General features: G+C 43.6%; 1 protein-coding gene across 4 annotated transcripts in view; it reads left to right on the top strand.

The window, feature by feature from the left end:
* ank2b (ankyrin 2b, neuronal) overlaps window positions 1–19,068 on the top strand; it is a 151,571-nt gene that overhangs the window by 40,337 nt on the left and 92,166 nt on the right. The window contains exon 1 of one of the 4 annotated variants that reach the window (XM_085251529.1): window positions 17,716–17,870. The exons of the other annotated variants lie outside the window; for them this stretch is intronic. Coding sequence (XP_085107655.1) covers window positions 17,847–17,870 — 24 coding nt within the window. The 5' untranslated portion in view covers window positions 17,716–17,846. Of the gene's footprint in view, window positions 1–17,715; window positions 17,871–19,068 lie in introns of those variants that run through there. 4 annotated transcript variants of the gene reach the window in all.

Raw genomic sequence — 19,068 nt, 5'->3', positions numbered from 1 at the left:
GGGATCTTTACATTTGAAGTCAGGTGAACATCCAGTGAACTAACAGAACATTCAGGAGCAGTTTACTCTCATGAATGTCAGACAAACTGAGGTTTGTGTGTCAGTTAGATTCTTTAAGTCATTAAAGTGTCTCTGTTAGGAAAAGCATCTGTTTCCTCCACTTCTGCAGAACTGCGTGACCTGTAGCATCATTGCAGGAAGTATCCTGTGACAATGAGTGACTGCACATCATCATTATCAACACATAAACCTGTGGTCTGGACCTGCAGTTCTTATTTTTACTGTCTGGTTTTGTGTAAAGCAGCACTTCAGTAAGCACCTGTGAAGCACACAGTCATAGTCGAGTAATGAAGCGATCCATATGTGAAACATATTCCACGTCTACAGGATAGTGGAGGTTACATGGGTCAACCTGGCAAACTGTACCAGCACATGTGATCACACTGATAGCAGAACACAGGTATGTGAGTCTCTACGACGAGGTCAGAAACCAGTAACAAATGTTTCATGGGATTCGTTTTTCTCCAGTTTGTTTGCAGTGAACCTTAAATACTCACTGAACCAGCTGTTTCCTGATGTGGTGACGTGTGTCGGTGATGAAGCCAACACTCTGTCCAGTGTTGGGCAAGTTACTTGAAAAAAGTAATCAGTAATTAGTTACTGATTACTTTTTTCAAGTAACTTGCCCAACACTGGACAGTAACTAATTACTGATTACTTCCCCCAAAAAGTAATCCCGTTACTTTACTGATTACTTATTTTCAAAAGTAATTAATTACTTAGTTACTTTTTAAAAACACGATTTCCAACCTGAAGAGGTGATAAAGCGATAGATCTTTCAGCCCAATTCTACTTTTTCTGCATAATCCATCATACAAAATGTAATCAAATGGAAAAGTCTCTTTTTAAAACTTGTTTTATTAGATTTAATCTTTTAACTTTATGCATCAAGCAAACATTTAATTATCTGCAACATTCTCTGACTGGAAGAAGTTTGTTTAACATTTAAACCTATTTTCTGCACATTCCAGCACATAAAATAAAATATTTTTTGTGTTTACACTCAGTCTTTCAAATAGATGCAAGTAAAACACAGCAGAAAATAAATAAAGTCACAGACTCAGCGGTCCTGTTGCTCTATTTTCACCTGTAAAGCAGGAGTGGGGCAGGCGGAGGTTTACCCTGGTGCAGGTGTGCCGCGGTCAGTGGAAGAATCCGCGAGTTTCTCTGTGAGTTTCCCATTACGTCGTAGCTACTCGGTGCTTGTTGGAAGTTTAGGGGGTTTTTCGCTGTAAAAAGAAGTTTTCTTCCCACGCACAGCGGACACTAATGTTTTTGTCACTTTGTATGGAATCAAACTCAAAGTAAGGTCAGTACTTCCACGCTTTAAACGCTGCACGCTCATACTCTCTCTGCACTCGATATGTGATCCATTGTTGATCTGCACACAGCTGTTGTCACTAACGGCGCACTCGCTTACGTCACTGTCGTGAGACATTCTCGCAAAAAAATCACGGTTTTAGTAACGCAGTAACGCAGCGTTCCTACGGGAAAGTAACGGTAATCTAATTACCGTTTTTGCAATAGTAATCCCTTACTTTACTCGTTATTTGAAAAAAGTAATCGGATTACGCGTTACTGGAGCTCCGACGTTGTTCTCCTCTGTAACAAACCAGTGATAAAGGAATAGATGCTGATTTTATTCATTCCAACTTGTGTCTTTGTGTCTTTGTGTCTTTGTGTCTTTGTGCTGCTGGATTCAGTCTGAACGAGGCAGCAGTGCTGAACCTGCCAGTGTAAATGTGATGCTGGAAGCAGAGGCCAGCACTTGGCAGTGGGGGGTCATTTAGAATCAATGGATGAATTATTGATATGCTCCCTCCCCCATGCTAGCACGGGCCCACTGCAACACACACACACACACACACACACACACACACACACACACACACACACAGACACACCCTTATGGAGACCTATGGGAGCTGAGATTTGTGCTGTGCAGGGTAACTGAAGCGCTGTGTTTTGCTGCTGCACTCCATCATTTTTCCAGCTGACTGTAGAAGCTGCTGGTTGTCACAGTTTGTTCTTTTATGAAAGCCTAAACATGTCAGTGTGAAACACAGAGCTGCTGTAACCGTGCACGTGACTGTTGAAGGAAATCTTGTAAACAATGTGTTTGTAACTGAAACCCAATATTTATTTGACAGCGACACAAAAACACTGTGACTAATGCTGACATGTGTAATTCAAACACAATGAAAACACAAAGATCTTTAAAAAACAGCTGTGAGAAGAAGGTGACATCGTGTTGTTTTTTCATTCGTGTCTATAACATGATGTCAAAACGCGGCGACGTGTAACCCTCTGAGTCACCGTGCGCGATGATGATCACTGATTAAAGAGTTAACGACAGTTAATAATTAACAAGTCAATAAATCGTATTAATTAAATTAATGTTTTCTCTTGGAGTCGCTTCAGATTGGTCTGGCTCTCAGATGCAGGGCTATAAATGGCATCCGTGACTCATCGCTGATCAGTTAAAGCCAACTTCCTGGGCTTCTTCTAGACGATCTACCCACCAGGGTGGAGCGCACAAATGCTCCTTCCACTGTAAGTCACAGTGTTCGGTGGTTTGGTGCCCTGACCTCGTCAGGCTAAAGCATCTAAACACATAAAGATCTGTTTCGTACGTCGTTTCCAGACTGTGAGGAAAGAGTCTGCATTAGGATGTTGTTTTCCTGAACTCGATGAGCTAAACTTTATTTAAGCAAAGACTTGTTTTGTGTTTCCACACTCATGAATAAACTTTCTTATGTTTTTTTAATAGTATTATTTATTTCTTTGTGTTTGAGAAAGTTTGCAGTGTAAACAGCAAACACAGGGCCAATAATTAGTTTCATTCATTAATGAAAACAGTCAAGTGTTTGTTACAGTCAGAGTTCAAAGCAGCTGCTGAACCAAGGCTTTGGACTATGTAACATTTTTACTCTTCTCTGGTTGGACAAAGGTGGCGTCTGATTACATCACCACACATTCACAGTGTTGTGATGTTGCCAACATCCTGTCCCCCATTAATCACCGATTATTCTTATTGTTTCATAGTCGAGTTAACTGTTCAGTTTAAGTTATCTCTAAACGTTTGGGCTCCTGACTTGTGTGTGATGTTTTAGTCCATGATGAGCACAGTCAGTACCTGAGTGTCAGCATGAAGGTCAGGCGCCCAGACTCCTCCCTGTTAGTCTTTACAGCACAAACACAGTCACACGTTGGACTATTGTTCAGTGTTCAGGTGACGTCCATGTAACCGATGATATTCTTTCAGACTGACTTTTACATCCAACACTTTCAGACTAACAGGACGCTGGGCTGTGGTGGGTGTGGTTAGTGGTGATATTGGAGTAATAATTCTGAGTGGTCGCGGTCACTGCTGGGGAAGTTCCACTCTAACAGGCGCTGCTGTGGACCAGCTCGACACACTGAGTTAATTCTCTCCTGTCTGCTCTGATTTGTCTGGAAATAACTCGGAGGATGCAGAGGAAGAGCCCACTGCGCCCAGCTGATCCGGGGACCCCCCCACTGTCTCAGTGGGATGTTAGAAACTTTTCTACTCTTCATTTAGATTCTGAGCCTTGCATAATTGCTGAGCCAAGGGTTGAGGGGAGAATTAGGATTAGTTTTAGGCTACAGCCAGGATTGAGATTAAGCTCGTGTGTTTGTGCAAAAATGCCCGACAGACTCCACAGGATCAGCTGTTTCAGTCAACGAAGCATGCTGTCAGCGTCTGTCACAAAGAAAGGTTGGTGAGCTGCACGTACTGTGTGCTAAGGCAGTTATTTTAACTCCCGGCTGATGCTTTGTTTAATCATCTGTTTCCTTTGGATGAGGAAGAAGCCGCAGATGGTCTCAGTGGACTTCATGCACACTTTTCACTCTCAGGCAAATAATATCGAGAACTTAAATCATGCTCCAATGAGTGTGTGCGATTATGGGTTTGATCCGTCCGTGCCGCCTCTTCTTTTGGATGGCAGACAACAACAACACAGATGGTCTTTGAGGTTGACACCCAGGCATCACCATGGCAACCGAGAGCCTCGCTGCCCAAAAGAAAACATCTGAAACGACATCTCAGGCCGGGCAGCATCGTCTCTTCCTGCCAGCGCTGGTCTGCAAGCTGATCATTTCATTAACAGTGACATGAGCTAAAAGCCTTTATTGAACAATGAGTGTAGAATTCAAAGTGTATTGAGACTCTTTGTACGGATTTAACTTCAACATGTCTTCCTCTAAACTGTTAGTGTGCCCGTTAGACCAGATGTCTACAAAACACCATCAGTCAGTTTTAAATGAGACTAATCTGTCTTAATTAACAGACCACAGGGTTAATGTAATAAAGCAGAACTAAAACCCTGAGCTGTTTCAGCTGATTAGAAGTTGATTTGTAGCCTTCATTTGATTTAAGATAATTCTTGTTGTCCAATAATTATCTGATCGTTTGACAGACATTCCTGCATGTAAACAGGAAGTCTTATTAAGGTTAGTCTGGAGTTCTGTGCTGAGACAAACACATTATAATGAAAGCAACAAATCTTTATTTATGAATGAAGTCAGGTGATACAACTCAGCAGGTCTGTATTACATACAGGCATGTCTTGAAGACACAAGCTTTTAAATGGCTTTTTCTGACAAAACTCGACCCTACAAAGGTCAGAAACGTGGAAGCAGGTATGTCTTTCATGGCGAGCCGCGTCATTGGTTGCTGCATTAGCACATCAGCTGTAGTGTGTGTGAAGCTCACGTCACAACACATTTCTGAGGCCATTTGTTGACTTCGTCTCGGTGTCCATGTTTTTAATGGCACCTGACCAACGCTTGGTGCAGCAACAGAAGCTCTTAGCTGAGTACGGATGCTCATGTAACAGCTCCAGCTACCAATCCCAAGGATTACAGAGCCTATCGATGAGAGGATTGATCCGTTAATGACGCACTTTGAGGGAGCACCTGGATCAATGGGCGTCTCTGGGTCAGAGGATAGAAGACGTTGGGTACTGGGGGCAGTGATACTGAAGAATGCCAGAATTAAACAGCCTGGTTTGTGTTGTTTCATGGTCCATGGAACATACACTGAACAAAAATATAAACGCAACACTTTTGTTACTGCTCCCATTCCCCATGGGATGGACGTAGAGACCTAAAATTCATTCCAGATACACAATATAACCATCCCTCCCAAACAGTGGTCACAAATCAGTCCAAATGTGTGGTAGTGGGCACATCTGCTATATTGAGATAATCCATCCCACCTCACAGGTGTGCCACATCAGGATGCTGATCTGACATCATGAGTAGTGCACAGGTGTACCTCAGACTGCCCACAACAAAAGGCCACCCTGGAATGTGCAGTTTTTTGCGCTATTGGGGGTCTGGGGACCCAGAACCGGTCAGTATCTGGTGTGACCACCATTTGCCTCATGCAGTGCAACACATCGTCGCATGGAGTCTATCAGATTGTCAATTGTGGCCTGTGGAATGTTGGTCCACTCCACTTCAATGGCTGTGCGAGGTTGTTGGATATTCGTGGGAACTGGTACACGCTGTCGTATACGCCGGTCAAGCACATCCCGAACATGCTCAATGGGTGACATGTCCGGTGAGTATGCTGGCCATGCAAGAACTGGGACATTCTCAGCTGCCATCTGCCCTGAACAATGTGAACCATGATTCATCCGTGAAGCGCACACCTCTCCAACGTGCCAGACGCCATCGAATGTGAGCATTTGCCCACACAAGTCTGTTACGGCGACGAGCTGGAGTCAGGTCAAGACCCCGATGAGGACGACGGGCATGCAGTTGAGCGTCCCTGAGACGGTTTCTGACAGTTTGTGCAGAAATTGTTTGGTTGTGCAAACCAATTGTTCCAGCAGCTGTCTGGGTGGCTGGTCTCAGACGATCTTGGAGGTGAACCTGCTGGATGTGGAGGTCCTGGGCTGGTGTGGTTACACGAGGTCTGCGGTTGTGAGGCCGGTTGGATGTGCTGCCATATTCTCTGAAACGCCTGTGGAGACGGCTTATGGTTGAGAAATGAACATTCAATGCACGGGCGACAGATCTGGTTGACATTCCTGCTGTCAGCATGCCAATTGCACGCTCCCTCATTGCTTGTGGCATCTGTGGCATTTTGCTGTGAGACAAAACTGCACATTCCAGGGTGGCCTTTTGTTGTGGGCAGTCTGAGGTACACCTGTGCACTACTCATGATGTCAGATCAGCATCCTGATGTGGCACACCTGTGAGGTGGGATGGATTATCTCAATATGGCAGATGTGCCCACTACCACACATTTGGACTGATTTGTGACCACTGTTTGGGAGGGATGGTTATATTGTGTATCTGGAATGAATTTTAGGTCTCTACGTCCATCCCATGGGGAATGGGAGCAGTAACAAAGGTGTTGCGTTTATATTTTTGTTGAGTGTATATGTTGTGCTTTTATTTCAACCATAAAAAGCCACATTGCATTTGACCCCCGAACCCACCCCTTTCCCAGCGCTCCTTATTCTTCCCTCTGGCTTGTTTCCATGGTGCTGTGGTCTCCTCGGCTTCAGACACACTTCAGAATCAGTTGTCTCGTGTATCCACAGAGATGAAGATGCAGGAGGCACTACGTTATCTACCAACGACATTTACCAATGTCCTACAAACAACTCTCCAGCGTTGTGCACCTTTACAGGATTCGCCTGGTTAGAGTTGTTTGCTGCTGCTGCTGATGGTGGATATAAGATGATAGATTGTTGTTTCTCTGATATTGAATCTAACGCTCACCAACTGGATGAACTCTTTAATGAAAGATGCTCCCCTGTTGTTCCCCGTTGTTCTCCTCCATCACCCTTAGCAGCAGTAAATTAAACCCGGTGTGCCGTGAGACCTCGATTAGCTGTGGTCACGGTACTTTCAAGCACAAACACAGAACTTTGTAACAAAAAATGCAGTTTTATACATTTTGTGTGAATCTGCATCAGGGTTAGGCGAGTGTTTCATGTTGATCCACATTACGAGTTTAGGCTTAATACTGACTGAAGTCTAGAATTCATTGGATTGAACTGTGTGGAAGCTGACATAGCCAATGGGGAAACCACATCAGAACAATGCAATATTATACATTACACTGTATATATTTAATGAGAGTATTTATATTACTCTCATTCAACTTTTCATTTCTAAGAAGATAACGGTCTTTCTTTGTTTACTTAACCCTTTAAAGCCGGTCGGAGCGGACACGCTCCGTTTTGTGTAACTATTTTTAAATCCCGGTAGCTCTGCAACCGCGTAAGCTAGCGCAATAATTTGTTTTGCATATGAAACCGGAGGAGTTGTACTTACATCTTATGCCATCAGCTTGTCCTCGGTCACAGTTTCCTTCCACATAAAGCTTTGCAAAAACTGCATAAAAAGCGCTTGCAGGAACAAAAACATGATATTCCAGAAACACGCTTTGCCGATCCGATCAGCTGTTCATAACACTTCCTACGTCCATCAGCGCGAACTATCGCATGTCCGCCATCACCTGCCTGAAACCGGAAGTGGCGTCATTTTGCGGAAATGTAGTATTTTACCATCAGGGCCTCATGAGCTTATACTGGTGTTTTTAAAAGTTATGTTTGACTTTATGACTTTGTGTCGTTTCTGGGATGCTTAGGACTCATATTGCACTGCTGGAAATAGTTTATTTTGATGCATGTGGTGCTTTTTTGCAAATTTGCATTAATAAAATAAATAAATTAAATTAAACTATGAAGACACTTAAAATAAATTTCCTGTGGTGGGAAACTATTTTGTGCAACTTTTTTGTATTTACAGTTTTGAGGGATAAGTCTCTTAAATTCCTCTAACTAGAAATATATGTTAAAAAAACAAAAACGATTTTCAATTTTTTTGTAGTTTATTGCACCTTTTTGCAATTTATGTAATTACTATGCACTTAATACATACATATTATTAAAATTTAGGCTATAATGGTTGTGTTGATGTATAGCAACTTGAAATGCTCCCAAAAATGGCTCCACAGCAGGTAAAAAAATAAAGTAAGCTCTGGCAGACTTGGTTCTATGGTAGGTCTTAAAGGGGTAAGAAGGCCGTTGAAGGTGCTGGTTAGAATCATATCAGTACTGTGATATATGATCATTCTTCACTGATAAACTTGCTTGTTCATATTGTAATATCTGTATTCATGTAGGTTTCCTGCGTAAAGTGAAATTTGAAAAAGTAAGAAAGGAAAAACCCCCAGAAATGAAAACATAAGAAAATAAAAAAATGTTGGGAGATGGCAAATTTATCCTAAACATATCAACGGTGTAAACATCTAAAGTTGGAATATTATTACATTTTCTTATATTTTTATTGTGAGTCTAAAAGATTTTTGACTTGAAAATGAAATTTGTTTCTGGTTTGGACTGACCCCTCATAAGGCTGTGAGGTAACTGTATTTGAAAGGACTAAGTGGATTTTATATTTGTTCTCACAGACGTGAGGCTTAAAATTGACATGAATTATTTCTGAGGACTGGGATACATCTTTGGCATCCCAGGTGCTGGTTGATCTGTTTCATCCTGTCAGTTCTGGCAACACTGTCACATTTTTAAACAAAGATAGATTCATTGCCCCGACAACACTTGGCCTTGTCAGGACAAAGATTCATTGGACATGTCAAAGACAGCATGACTGCAGCTAGATAACACTGTTGTGTCCCAGAGAAACGTTTCAAAAATGACACACTGAAGAACGTCTGGCTTAAAATCTCTCGAGCTAGCTTGTTTTTCTGACAGCTGTCCAGTGTCAGTAAGTTGTTCTGCAGCTAAAAGAGACTTTTCTCAGTTTACTTGGCACAAAGATGAGCTTGATGCCAGCGACTGTCTTTGCTGCTGTTCAGCAGATTTCAGCAGTATGACTTAGAAATCTGATTCAGTAAGAGGACCAGATGTTACAGTCCCTGATAATGCATTGCTGTAAATGGAGAGACTCTTGAGGGATGGCTGTTATGAGGAAAGCCCAGACACTTTACCAGCAGCACGCATCGTTGTGCCTCAACTTTGGGTCTTTTATCGACACTAATCTGCCATTTTCCTTGGTTAGGTTTGGGGATTACAGGTCTGATCTAGATTATCATTTTAAATTTGGGACACATCGTCAGTAGTGGACCTTGGATTCATCGGGTGTTTCGGCCATTATCACTAGACACCCTCATCCAAGGAGGCCCTGCTAGGGTTGATCCGGCCCTGGAGTCACTGGTTTGTGTTAAATTGTTATTTCTCTTCTTTCTTCTGTTTAGTTTTCTACAAAAGGGACACGATAGGCAGTGGCGTGTCTAGAAAATCTTTGTTGGGGGGGGCAGGTAGGGGCACAGATTTGAAGAAGGGTGGCAGATGAGTTCACCATAATTCAATAACCCTATAAACCTAATAACCGAATGTGCTTTTAACTGTTATTAGAATGAGATTTTAACCACTACAGTGCAAAGTTTTTACATACTGCGTTGATGAAGTACAAGAGATACAATCAGTCAGTGTTTACTCAGCATTCAAGGACAGCAATATTTGCATAGTGTTTTTACTGGCATATAGTGCACATATGTTTTGGGCAAAAACATTTTTGAATATTAAAATACGTACATTTTTAACAAACAATTGACAAATTAGCCAATGTAAAACTTTATCTGCCTGTTAAAAAAAGAAGATAATCTTCTCACAAACTGGTGTTTGATTTTGAAACAGGAAAAAAGTGGAGAAACAACTGAAAAGACTAACATTTGAATAAAACCTGAAAGCAAGTAAATACTTTCTATGCTGCCTTATGGTAAACTTTGGTAATATTGATAAAGAACGACACTGGCTGATGATGAAATACAGTCAGCTGGCACGGTGACACTGCCAGTATAACCTGCAGGGCTGGACTGGGATTTTCACTACAGACCGGCCCACCAGGTATTAAAGCCATAAAGCCTTTGAATGAAAACAGACGCTGTGGTGACAGTGATGTACAGTCTTGTTGGTATATTGATGATTTCTATACATTTTACGTCAGATAAAAACTTTTTTTGCAAGATTCAGATAATTATTTAATAAAAGCTAGATATTTTAAATGAGAATAAGAAAGAAAAGTATTTCTTTGTGCCCCCCTCTCCCTGTTAATGCCCTACCTGGCCCCCTGGCAACACTTTGCTAGACCCGCCCCTGCACAGTTACCAGCTGTCAGCTACATAAAAAAGGATCCTGGTTTCAATCCAGATTTATTGGGGAAGGTAGCACATCGTACGTTGCTCGGATGATGAAACTTAGTCTGTTAGACTCCATGCCCCAGTTTTCACTCCATGAGAGTTGCCTCTTTTCCACACTCTCCCAATTCACCCAGCAACCCTGCTTGGCCAGCGCTACGGCTCTGGCATGTCTGGCTGTTTCCTCCTGTCGACGCACCTCCTCCACGTTCGGTTACAGATGCCTGTTGCCACTACATTTGACTTTCCTGATATTGCAGTTTTGAGCACTTGCTTGAGAAGTATTTACTGGAGTGCTTTTTGATGCATAAATGTGAACATCATCAATATTAAATCTATTTTAATTTGCAATTGCAGGTCCCTTGTGTTGGCTCTCACTGCGGTATAGCATCACTTCCTGTTCCTGCTGCTACTTATAGCGGTGTTTGTTTAGCTCTCTCTCTACTTAATCAACCCCATACAGATGAAGTACAAACTTTTATATAGCAGCTTATTTCATACTGTAACCTACGTGTGATTGGTCACTTCCTGTTGAGTCAGCCACAAAACATTTTCAAAGGATTAGCTAGTGTAGCTCTTAGCCCAGTCACTAGCATCTGGTACTTTTAATAAAAAGCTGCTGGGGGCTTCCTGTGATGCATTGAATGTTCTTCTTCACTCGTCTCTTTTAACTCTGTGCTCACTAATCCTTAGTAATTAAACTCGGGCTCTCTGTCCTGTAGCTTGCCTTTGTCCTGTCTCTCTGCTCCCAGCTCTGGCGTCCCTGAACCTGGTTATTCTGAAGTTTTGTCCTGCAACAGTGTTTTACCATCACATTGTTGCCAAGTGCTTGCTCAATGGGGGGCTGTATGATTTTGTAGGGTTACGATATAAAGCACCTAGAGACATGTGTTTGTGTGAACGGATCTGGGACCACTTGTTGTACTGTTGGAGGCGTGGCCTCAGGTCGATGTGACTTGTTACTCTCCTCTCACAGTGCGTCTCTGGCCAAAAGATAATGTCAAAGAATAAACACAAAAAGCTTATTTACATGAGTGTACTTTACTTGTGTTTAATCATACATGATATAAGTTTCCATAATAATGTGGGCTTAATACGCTACGAATGCACAAATCCCTCAGTGCTCTGTAGTAAGTTATGTAACCACTGAAGCTAAATCGGCCTCTGGCCGTGTCTGGGGATATGAGTGTTTGACCTCAGCCTCAGCAAGCATGAAGACCACACACAACCCACACCCGACTTCAAAAGACTTTCATTTTGTGGGTCTGACCTCTGCAGCAGATTGCCTCCCCCCTGACTTTCTGATTGAAGTATGACCTTTGGGTTCTCTGGGGATTTGTTAAGATGTGTAGTTTGAGGTGCTTTGCTTTAAGGTCTAGGTATAAGGGTCAGCAGCCTTTAAAGAGATGTTCTGCTTAGTCATGTTTTGATTTCATTGCAGTCACATATATTTCTATTTTCTACTGTTACTTCGTTGCATTTAGTTGATTCACACATCCCTGACTGTACCTTTCAGTTGTGTGTGTTGACGGGTTTGTACTTGTGGGTCTCTTTCCTACTAAAGCCGTAGGTGCTCTGTTCAAAGGCCTCATCTTGTTGGCTTGAGACTGAGGTGCAGAGGTGAGAATGTAAGTGTGCTTCCCCCACAATTTTACTTCAAAAAATAAAAGGTAGAGTACGTGCAAGCTGTACATGACTTTTTTTATCTATAGTGTTGAAGACGCCATATTAAATAGGCAGGTTAATTAGTGATTCTAAAATGGCCATGGACACGAGGTAGACAAAGTGTCTAAAATCCACATCAAGTGTAGTTTATAGTTCAAAGGGTTCGAAGGGAGCAGTCACTGAAAAAGTGCCACATACATGTCAGTCACTTTTTCAGTTTTCTTGGTAGACTGGGTAAAGCAACAAGATAAAAAAAAAGGCTTGGGAAGAATTTACCACCTAAACCCACCCCCCAGATGACTCTCAACATTAATAAAAGCAGAGGGAGGTCAACAGTGATCACTGACTGTTTTAGGAGCTTTTTGAGATCAAATAGAAGAAAATACATAACATTAAACATGTTAACAACACAAAAGCCATATTAAACGCAGACTACTTTAGACCCGGAAGTAGGATTCGTCGCGTCATCACTGAACGACCGGATAGGCCTACAGAGGACCCATATGTGCAGCGTCATCCCTGAACTGCTGTGTTGTAAGTGGTTGTTCCGCGCTGACAGACGGGACAGAGCGTGGAGCGGTGCGCTAAAAAGATGCCAAAGCGCATCTTTTTAGAAAAACTGCAAAAGAAATTTCCCTCGTACCATCCCGGTCGGAATAAATGGGAGGCGCAGTGCTCTGTGTGCAGAGCTGGCACATAACGTAACGTTTGTGTGTCTAACAAAGGTGCCGGAGATCTTGTTGCTTACATGGACACAGAAAAACATAAGCAGCATTTCTAGACTTTAACACAGCTGAAAACTTCAGCAGTGCACCAAGACTGAAGCTGTTGTCACTCTTGAAGCTAATGAAATCCAGCACTGTGGCATTTCTCAGACTTCAGTAACCATGGAACAGGGAAAATATTCCCAATCATACTGTGACTGGAAGAAGCAGAAGCAGAAACCATTGCACAATACCTCACTGGTACCTCACTGGTACCTCACTGGTACCTCACTGGTCATTGTTCTTATACAGATGAGGCATTATTTCTGTAACATTATTTAATTCCAGAGGTTTTTAAGTTGTTGTTTTATTTTGCACTTGTTGACTTGTAAAAGCCTATATGACATTTGTTATTTCACCATTCATTAACCGCACAGAGGAGGCATCTTTTAAATATGTTAACATTTTCTTTAAACAAACAGTATTATTGAAACTCCATGACTGGGCCAAGTGTCCTGTTTTATGGAAATCAAAATATGGTCACCCTACTGTTACTCCCCAACACTGTACGACCTGGCTGACGCCCCATCAGCTGACAGCGATCGCTGTAGGAGACGGTGCTACCACTGTGCTGACCAAGTCACTCATTGCATTTAAAAACACAATGAAATTTGAGTTGCATCACCATCAACCAGTAATGAACATGAAAACATGACAGTTTGTCACCACTGTGATACTTTGACTGCATTTCTAGACTCACTGCGCAGTCAAAGCCCTTTAGACTACAGCTTTCAGCCTGCTTCACTGAGCTGATCGGTAACATTTTTACTTCCCTGCAAACAAAATCCCTTAGAAACAGTTGTGTGTGTGTGTGTGTGTGTGTGTGTGTGTGTGTGTGTGTGTGTGTGTGTGTGTGTGTGTGTGTGTGTGTGTTCACTCGTGTTGCTGGGTGTTGACTTTCTAGACTCTGTGTGTGTCGTTGGGTTACACTGAGGACGTGGCTGGTAGGATGAACTGGAATGACAAGGCCCATCATACATAAGGAAGCAGCATTGCAGACATGCCAGCTCACTGAAACCAGGACGGCAGAAAGGCCGGTCCATTCATCGCCACAGAAAGATCTCCTTGTTACGCCAGTCCTTCCACTGCACCTCGTGTTCTTCCTCCACTCGCTTCCCAGAAGTGACCGATGGGAACACAATACAAGGCAATGCTCTATCTTGGAGATGTTTGTTGATGCTTTGGTCTCTGTTAGAGTTCAGATGAAGGCATGACATTATAATTTAATCAGTTACACTCGAGAGGTCGAAGGGTAACGGCTCTGGTTTGGTATTGACAGTGTAATTGGTTAGACTGAGACCGTCGACTGAAGACGTTTTTCCACATTAACCTTTTGATTTATATTCTGGGCTGCGCTCTTCTTTCTTTTACTCTGTATAACCCTGACTGGATTCACAGTTCATTCATGTTTGATAGAATTTTCATTGTTTGATTTTACTTTATTGTGTTTATTTGCTTTTTGCAGAGACTGTCTAACATTTTTAACTATCTAAGAATTAGACAGCTACTTATATAGATCCTTTCTACTCTAACAGGGTTCAGTGTTTGCCCAAAGATCAAGGATCAGCATGCAAAGTGGAGGAGCTCCGGATCTGATCTATAAACAGCCCGTTCAGTTCATTTGTCTCTTAACTTTGTCCATCTTAAAAGTCTGTACTAATATTTGTACAAGAAAGAATTTCAGCATACTCGTACATACGTACCTTAAAGCAAAGTGAGTCGGCATGCAGCAAAAACACTTGTTATTATAATGCAGTGTAAAGGACGGTATATACGTTCATGTTTAAATGTCACTTCCTCAGATCCAAATATAAATCCTGCATTTTGACAGCAGACTGGTTTGCACACTGTTGTTACTGGTTCCTAAAACCGAGGAGAAGATTTCTGACCCAGCTGAAATGATCAATGCATTCTTCTTGTCTTCTCCAGTGCAATCATTCAAAACCGCTGCAGGTAACACCCAGCAGGAAGTGTGTTCTGAAGTAACTGCATTGGTTATTGCCCGTCCACTCCTTTCCTCATCTCTGAATCTCTGTCAGGACACCGTTCATCTCCAAACATGTCAAAGGCATCGACCTCGGTCTGAGACACACATCACCTGTGCCTGTCTTAATGTGAAGCAGTTAGTTTGACCCCTGTGTGCTGACACACCACAGTATGTTGGGCAAAATGAAGGTTGTCACAACAAAATCCTAATAAGTTGTGTTATCGTGTAGTGAAATGACCTCATGTGTCATTGCTCAGTCTGTATTCCCAGTTCACCAGCTGACCCCCCCAGTTTAGGTCACGCCCCTCCATCCCCAGCCACCCCTCCACCAGCGGCACCACCACGTGTATAACATGCTGTTTGCTGCACGTTGTGATATGCATGTGTTATTTGAGCACTGATGCACGCTGTGAGCCACAGTGCAGCTCCTGTGTTGACTGTTTGATATACACTGAAGGATTCTGCAGGCTTGTGTGGTTGCTTTGCCTGTTTTGTGTTGTTGCAGTCCTCCAGCACAGTGACACGCTGGACTGTGGTGTGACGCTGCTTTAGTTTTGTCGACACCTAGTGACTAAGATGTGTTCTTACATTCATCTGCCAGCAGCACACACCGGGGCAGTCAAGCATTCATGGCTTTAGGTATTATCGTTAAACATGTTTTGGAATATTAAAAAGATTGTGCACATTAATATTAATATTTGCATTTTTAAGGAATTTGGAGAAAGTGATTCGATTTCATGCGAATGAGGCACTTTTGGCACATCTCGTTTATCCTAAATGCTGACTGTGCATCGTTACTATAACAGAAAGGCGAAACGTGTCAGAGCAGAAAGCAGAACATCACACCTGTCCAGCAGGAAGTTGCTGGATCCTGTGGAACAGCAACTTCCTGTCTGTAACAGCCAGATAGACTCTTTGATTACAGATGTTTTAGTCTGCTCTGATCAGAGAGACAGATTCAGTGTGAAACCTGGTAAAAGTATCTGTGTAAAACACTCAAACTGTACCCATCGTTTTACATGTTATCGCTGAACATTTGGCTGCAGTGCATCAGTAACGTCCCAGATGCACAGAATGATGCAACAAACCTCATAAAGCCAGTAAATCCTCTGGTTTTGATTAACTGGCGGCCTCAACACTAATCTGTTATATCTGAGATATGGGAGACAATTTAGTTTAACTTCCTGTGAGCGTTTTACTAGGTGATAACTGGCCAGACAAAATATTTAATATAAAAATCTGAAGCACACTAACAACAACACATCATGTAATCAGTCTTATTAGTTGTAAAGCAAAAGCAGCAAAGTTCACCAGTGTCTTTGTATGTAAACGCAGGATGTTTCTTCTTCTTCTTATCTGTTGCTCTCAGTTTGCTTGTGTTTATTTGCTGTATGAACAAGCTAATGTAGGCTGACTGAAGCAGGCTTCAGCCCTCACATTGACACTGAGACCTGGAGGGAGGATGCTGGACAGACGTGGCACACCCAAACATATTTTAAGGCCCCGGACCACAACATATTCAGTTCCTGCCTCCAGGAGGACTTTGACACATGGGGTCAGAACGGACAATATTGTAAACCTGCATCGTTGAGGCACGGAGCTGGAAGGTGGTTGGTACCTGTGATGGTGGTAGTGGTTGAAGTTGGTGGACACCAGGAGGTGAAGGGAAGCAGCTGACATTTAGCAGAGTTTGACTCTGGGAGTAGCTGAACCAAGTAACCAGGTGAGGGCGTGGAACAGGGTGTGCTGCTAAGGATATTACTGTTCTGCTAAATAGAAGGAAGGAGGATCTCCTCAGTCTGGGGTCGAGGGGAACGAGTGACCCCACCCCACCGCTAGGCCCTGGAATACATGCATGTTGTAGGTTTGTCTTGGTTGCTAGGCCTCTGCAGTGGCTCGTGGAGATCTGGGCGGTGCCTGTGGATCGGCTGACGGGGATGTTGGTTCCCATCGTTAAGAAGAGCAGCACAGTATGCTCCACCCACATTATTCAGCCTTCCTGGATTAGAGTGAAGAGTGTGGTTTATGTTGTGATTGTGAAATATCTGGACCAGGATCTTTGTGTGTGCAGGGAAGGTTGCTCAAACACGGTACCAGTCTGCGGTGGTGAAGCGAGAGCTGAGTGCAGACCAATGGGTCTCTGTCCCTACCCTAACCTATGGCCACAAGCTTTGGGTAGTGACAGAAAGCAAGCAGCAGAGAGTGACTGGTCTCGCAGAGGTAGGGTGAGGAGTTCAGTCACTTGGAAGAACTCGGAGCAGTGGAGCAGCAGAACCAGAGCCAGCTCAGGTACCCGGGGCACCACAATCCAGATCTTGGGCACCTAGTGAGTAAGGTGTTCTGGCATGTTTCACCACGAGCAGGTCCTGTGGTAGGGTCAGGACATGCTGGAGAAATGACATCTCTCAGCTGGCCTAAGAACGCCTGTCTTCACCTGGATGAGCTGGAGGAGGTGGCTGGCAGAGCAAGGTCTCTGCTCCTCCACACCATGGCCCCAGACGTGGATGGATGGTGGTGGATGGTGTCGTGTCTTTCTTGATTTTCAACACGCAGTGCAGCTACATCTGTTGTCTGTATGTTGGCGGTTTTATTCTCATGAATATCATGGTAAGTGATGGTTTTTTAAAACCTTTGCGGCCCATAGGTGGCTCTGCTGTGTCTGTAGCCACGCCCTGCAGTGACCTTCAGTGCCAAAGAAGATTTGCAGGTTTGCTTTTCAGGCACATGATTAGAAAATAGTTGTGAACGAACTAAATAACAGTTCTCTGTCTGCAAGGGATACTGCAACAAGTTGTGTTTACACAGTGTGTGTGTGGTGGGAGTGGGCGTGGCTAGTCTCTTCTCCATTGTGTCTTCATCACAACATTGTGATTCTAGGTCAGCAGAGAAGTCGCCTCTATTTTTGTCCCCGTAATCCCCTGTAAGAATGCACACGCCCTGCAGTGTGCGTGCATGCGTTTGTGTCTGCGTGCATGTCAGCTGCAGTGTGTTAATACCTCTAGCGTGTTACACACTAATCCACTCACAGAGTCGCAGGACCGCTCTGCCTCCCCCCCTCGTTTCCCCTTCTGTCTTGGCTCGGACACCCCGAGTGGCCGGGACACAGTGGATATATTTGACCCCGGCGTGCTGTGGCCTCTCTGGAGCACCCACGAGTGCAGGCATGGTGGTAGGAGCAGCAGGCCAGGTAAGCGCTGAGGGTGGACTGGGACAGTGACACAGGTACTAAACTGGAACTGAATTCTTCTTTAATCAGTGCAAAGACCTGCAGTCTTTCATCTAATGCTGTGGATTCTTCACCTGTGACACTGACTGTTGGTTCAAATAGCACGGACTAGCTTAGTTGGGCCAGGAAGGACAACTTAAATCAGAGTCAATTTCTAGTAAAACTTTGTGTATTTACCCTTAAAAACAATGTAAACTAATGCTGATAAAGATAAAGCAGAAGGTTTTGTGGTTTTCATTCACAGACGGAGCTCCAGGGTTCGGCCTACAGCTGCTTATTGTTGGAATAAAAATTAAATTCATCGTTTTCCTGTCCAGCTAAACTATATGCTTTGCTTTGCCTGTGTAAGCATGCACATAATTATGTTACCAGACTTTGTTATAAAGCTGAGGTTGGCAGAGTTGTAGCAGTCGTGGCTTCCTAATGAACCCTGCGAGTGTGGTGGTTCCCAGAGTGAAAGCAGACTGGAGACGACGTACACAGAAGGCTTAACTGCTCGTGTGTCGTCAGCTCTCGATGTGTAAACTGGACTTCAGTTCTTTGAGGCGCGTTTGTGTTCAGGGCCGTCGATCGAGTGGAACATGTTGAGGCTCTGATGTTGGACGGGGTTGTTCTCCAGCTAGGTTTTCTTACTCGCACAGCTCTCTAATGCCACGTTAGAGCAGAAAGTGGGACACGGTAAAGATGAAGTATATGTGAAGCAGGGAGGGTGATGTCATCACCGCCTCAGGGGAATTGTGGGACGGCTCATTTGGCTCAATGGGACCGATGAATCGAGCGCCCTCGGCGCACCCGCTCGCTCTCTTTATTCGTGATTGTCCTTTTGTGTCCGCTGTGCGGTGAGACGAGGACTCCTGATTGTTCTGATTATCTTCCACACAGACAAAGGAACCAGGAAACTCTCCGTGTTAACCACACACACAGCTTCTCATTATGCTCGTGTGAGCTCAGGAGAGTCTGTTAATGAAACTCAAGGGATGTGCTTATCCCAGACCCCCCCATGGTGAGCCTACCTTCCCCTTCTTCACTGTCACCATGACGATGCCCCACACCCTTGTTGCTAGGCAATAACTGATGGAAAGCAGCCGCTGCATTGCTATTGTGAAACCGAGGCTCAGTTTGAAATAAATCTTGTTGTAAACGAAGGCTTGAAGGTACT

The sequence above is a fragment of the Mchenga conophoros genome, linkage group LG3 (assembly GCF_057382185.1).
Source record: "Mchenga conophoros isolate Kocher_MC1m ecotype Shallow Benthic linkage group LG3, M_conophoros_male_GT1.1, whole genome shotgun sequence".
In the NCBI taxonomy this organism is placed as follows: domain Eukaryota; kingdom Metazoa; phylum Chordata; class Actinopteri; order Cichliformes; family Cichlidae; genus Mchenga; species Mchenga conophoros.
This window is presented reverse-complemented; position numbering and strand designations above follow the sequence as displayed.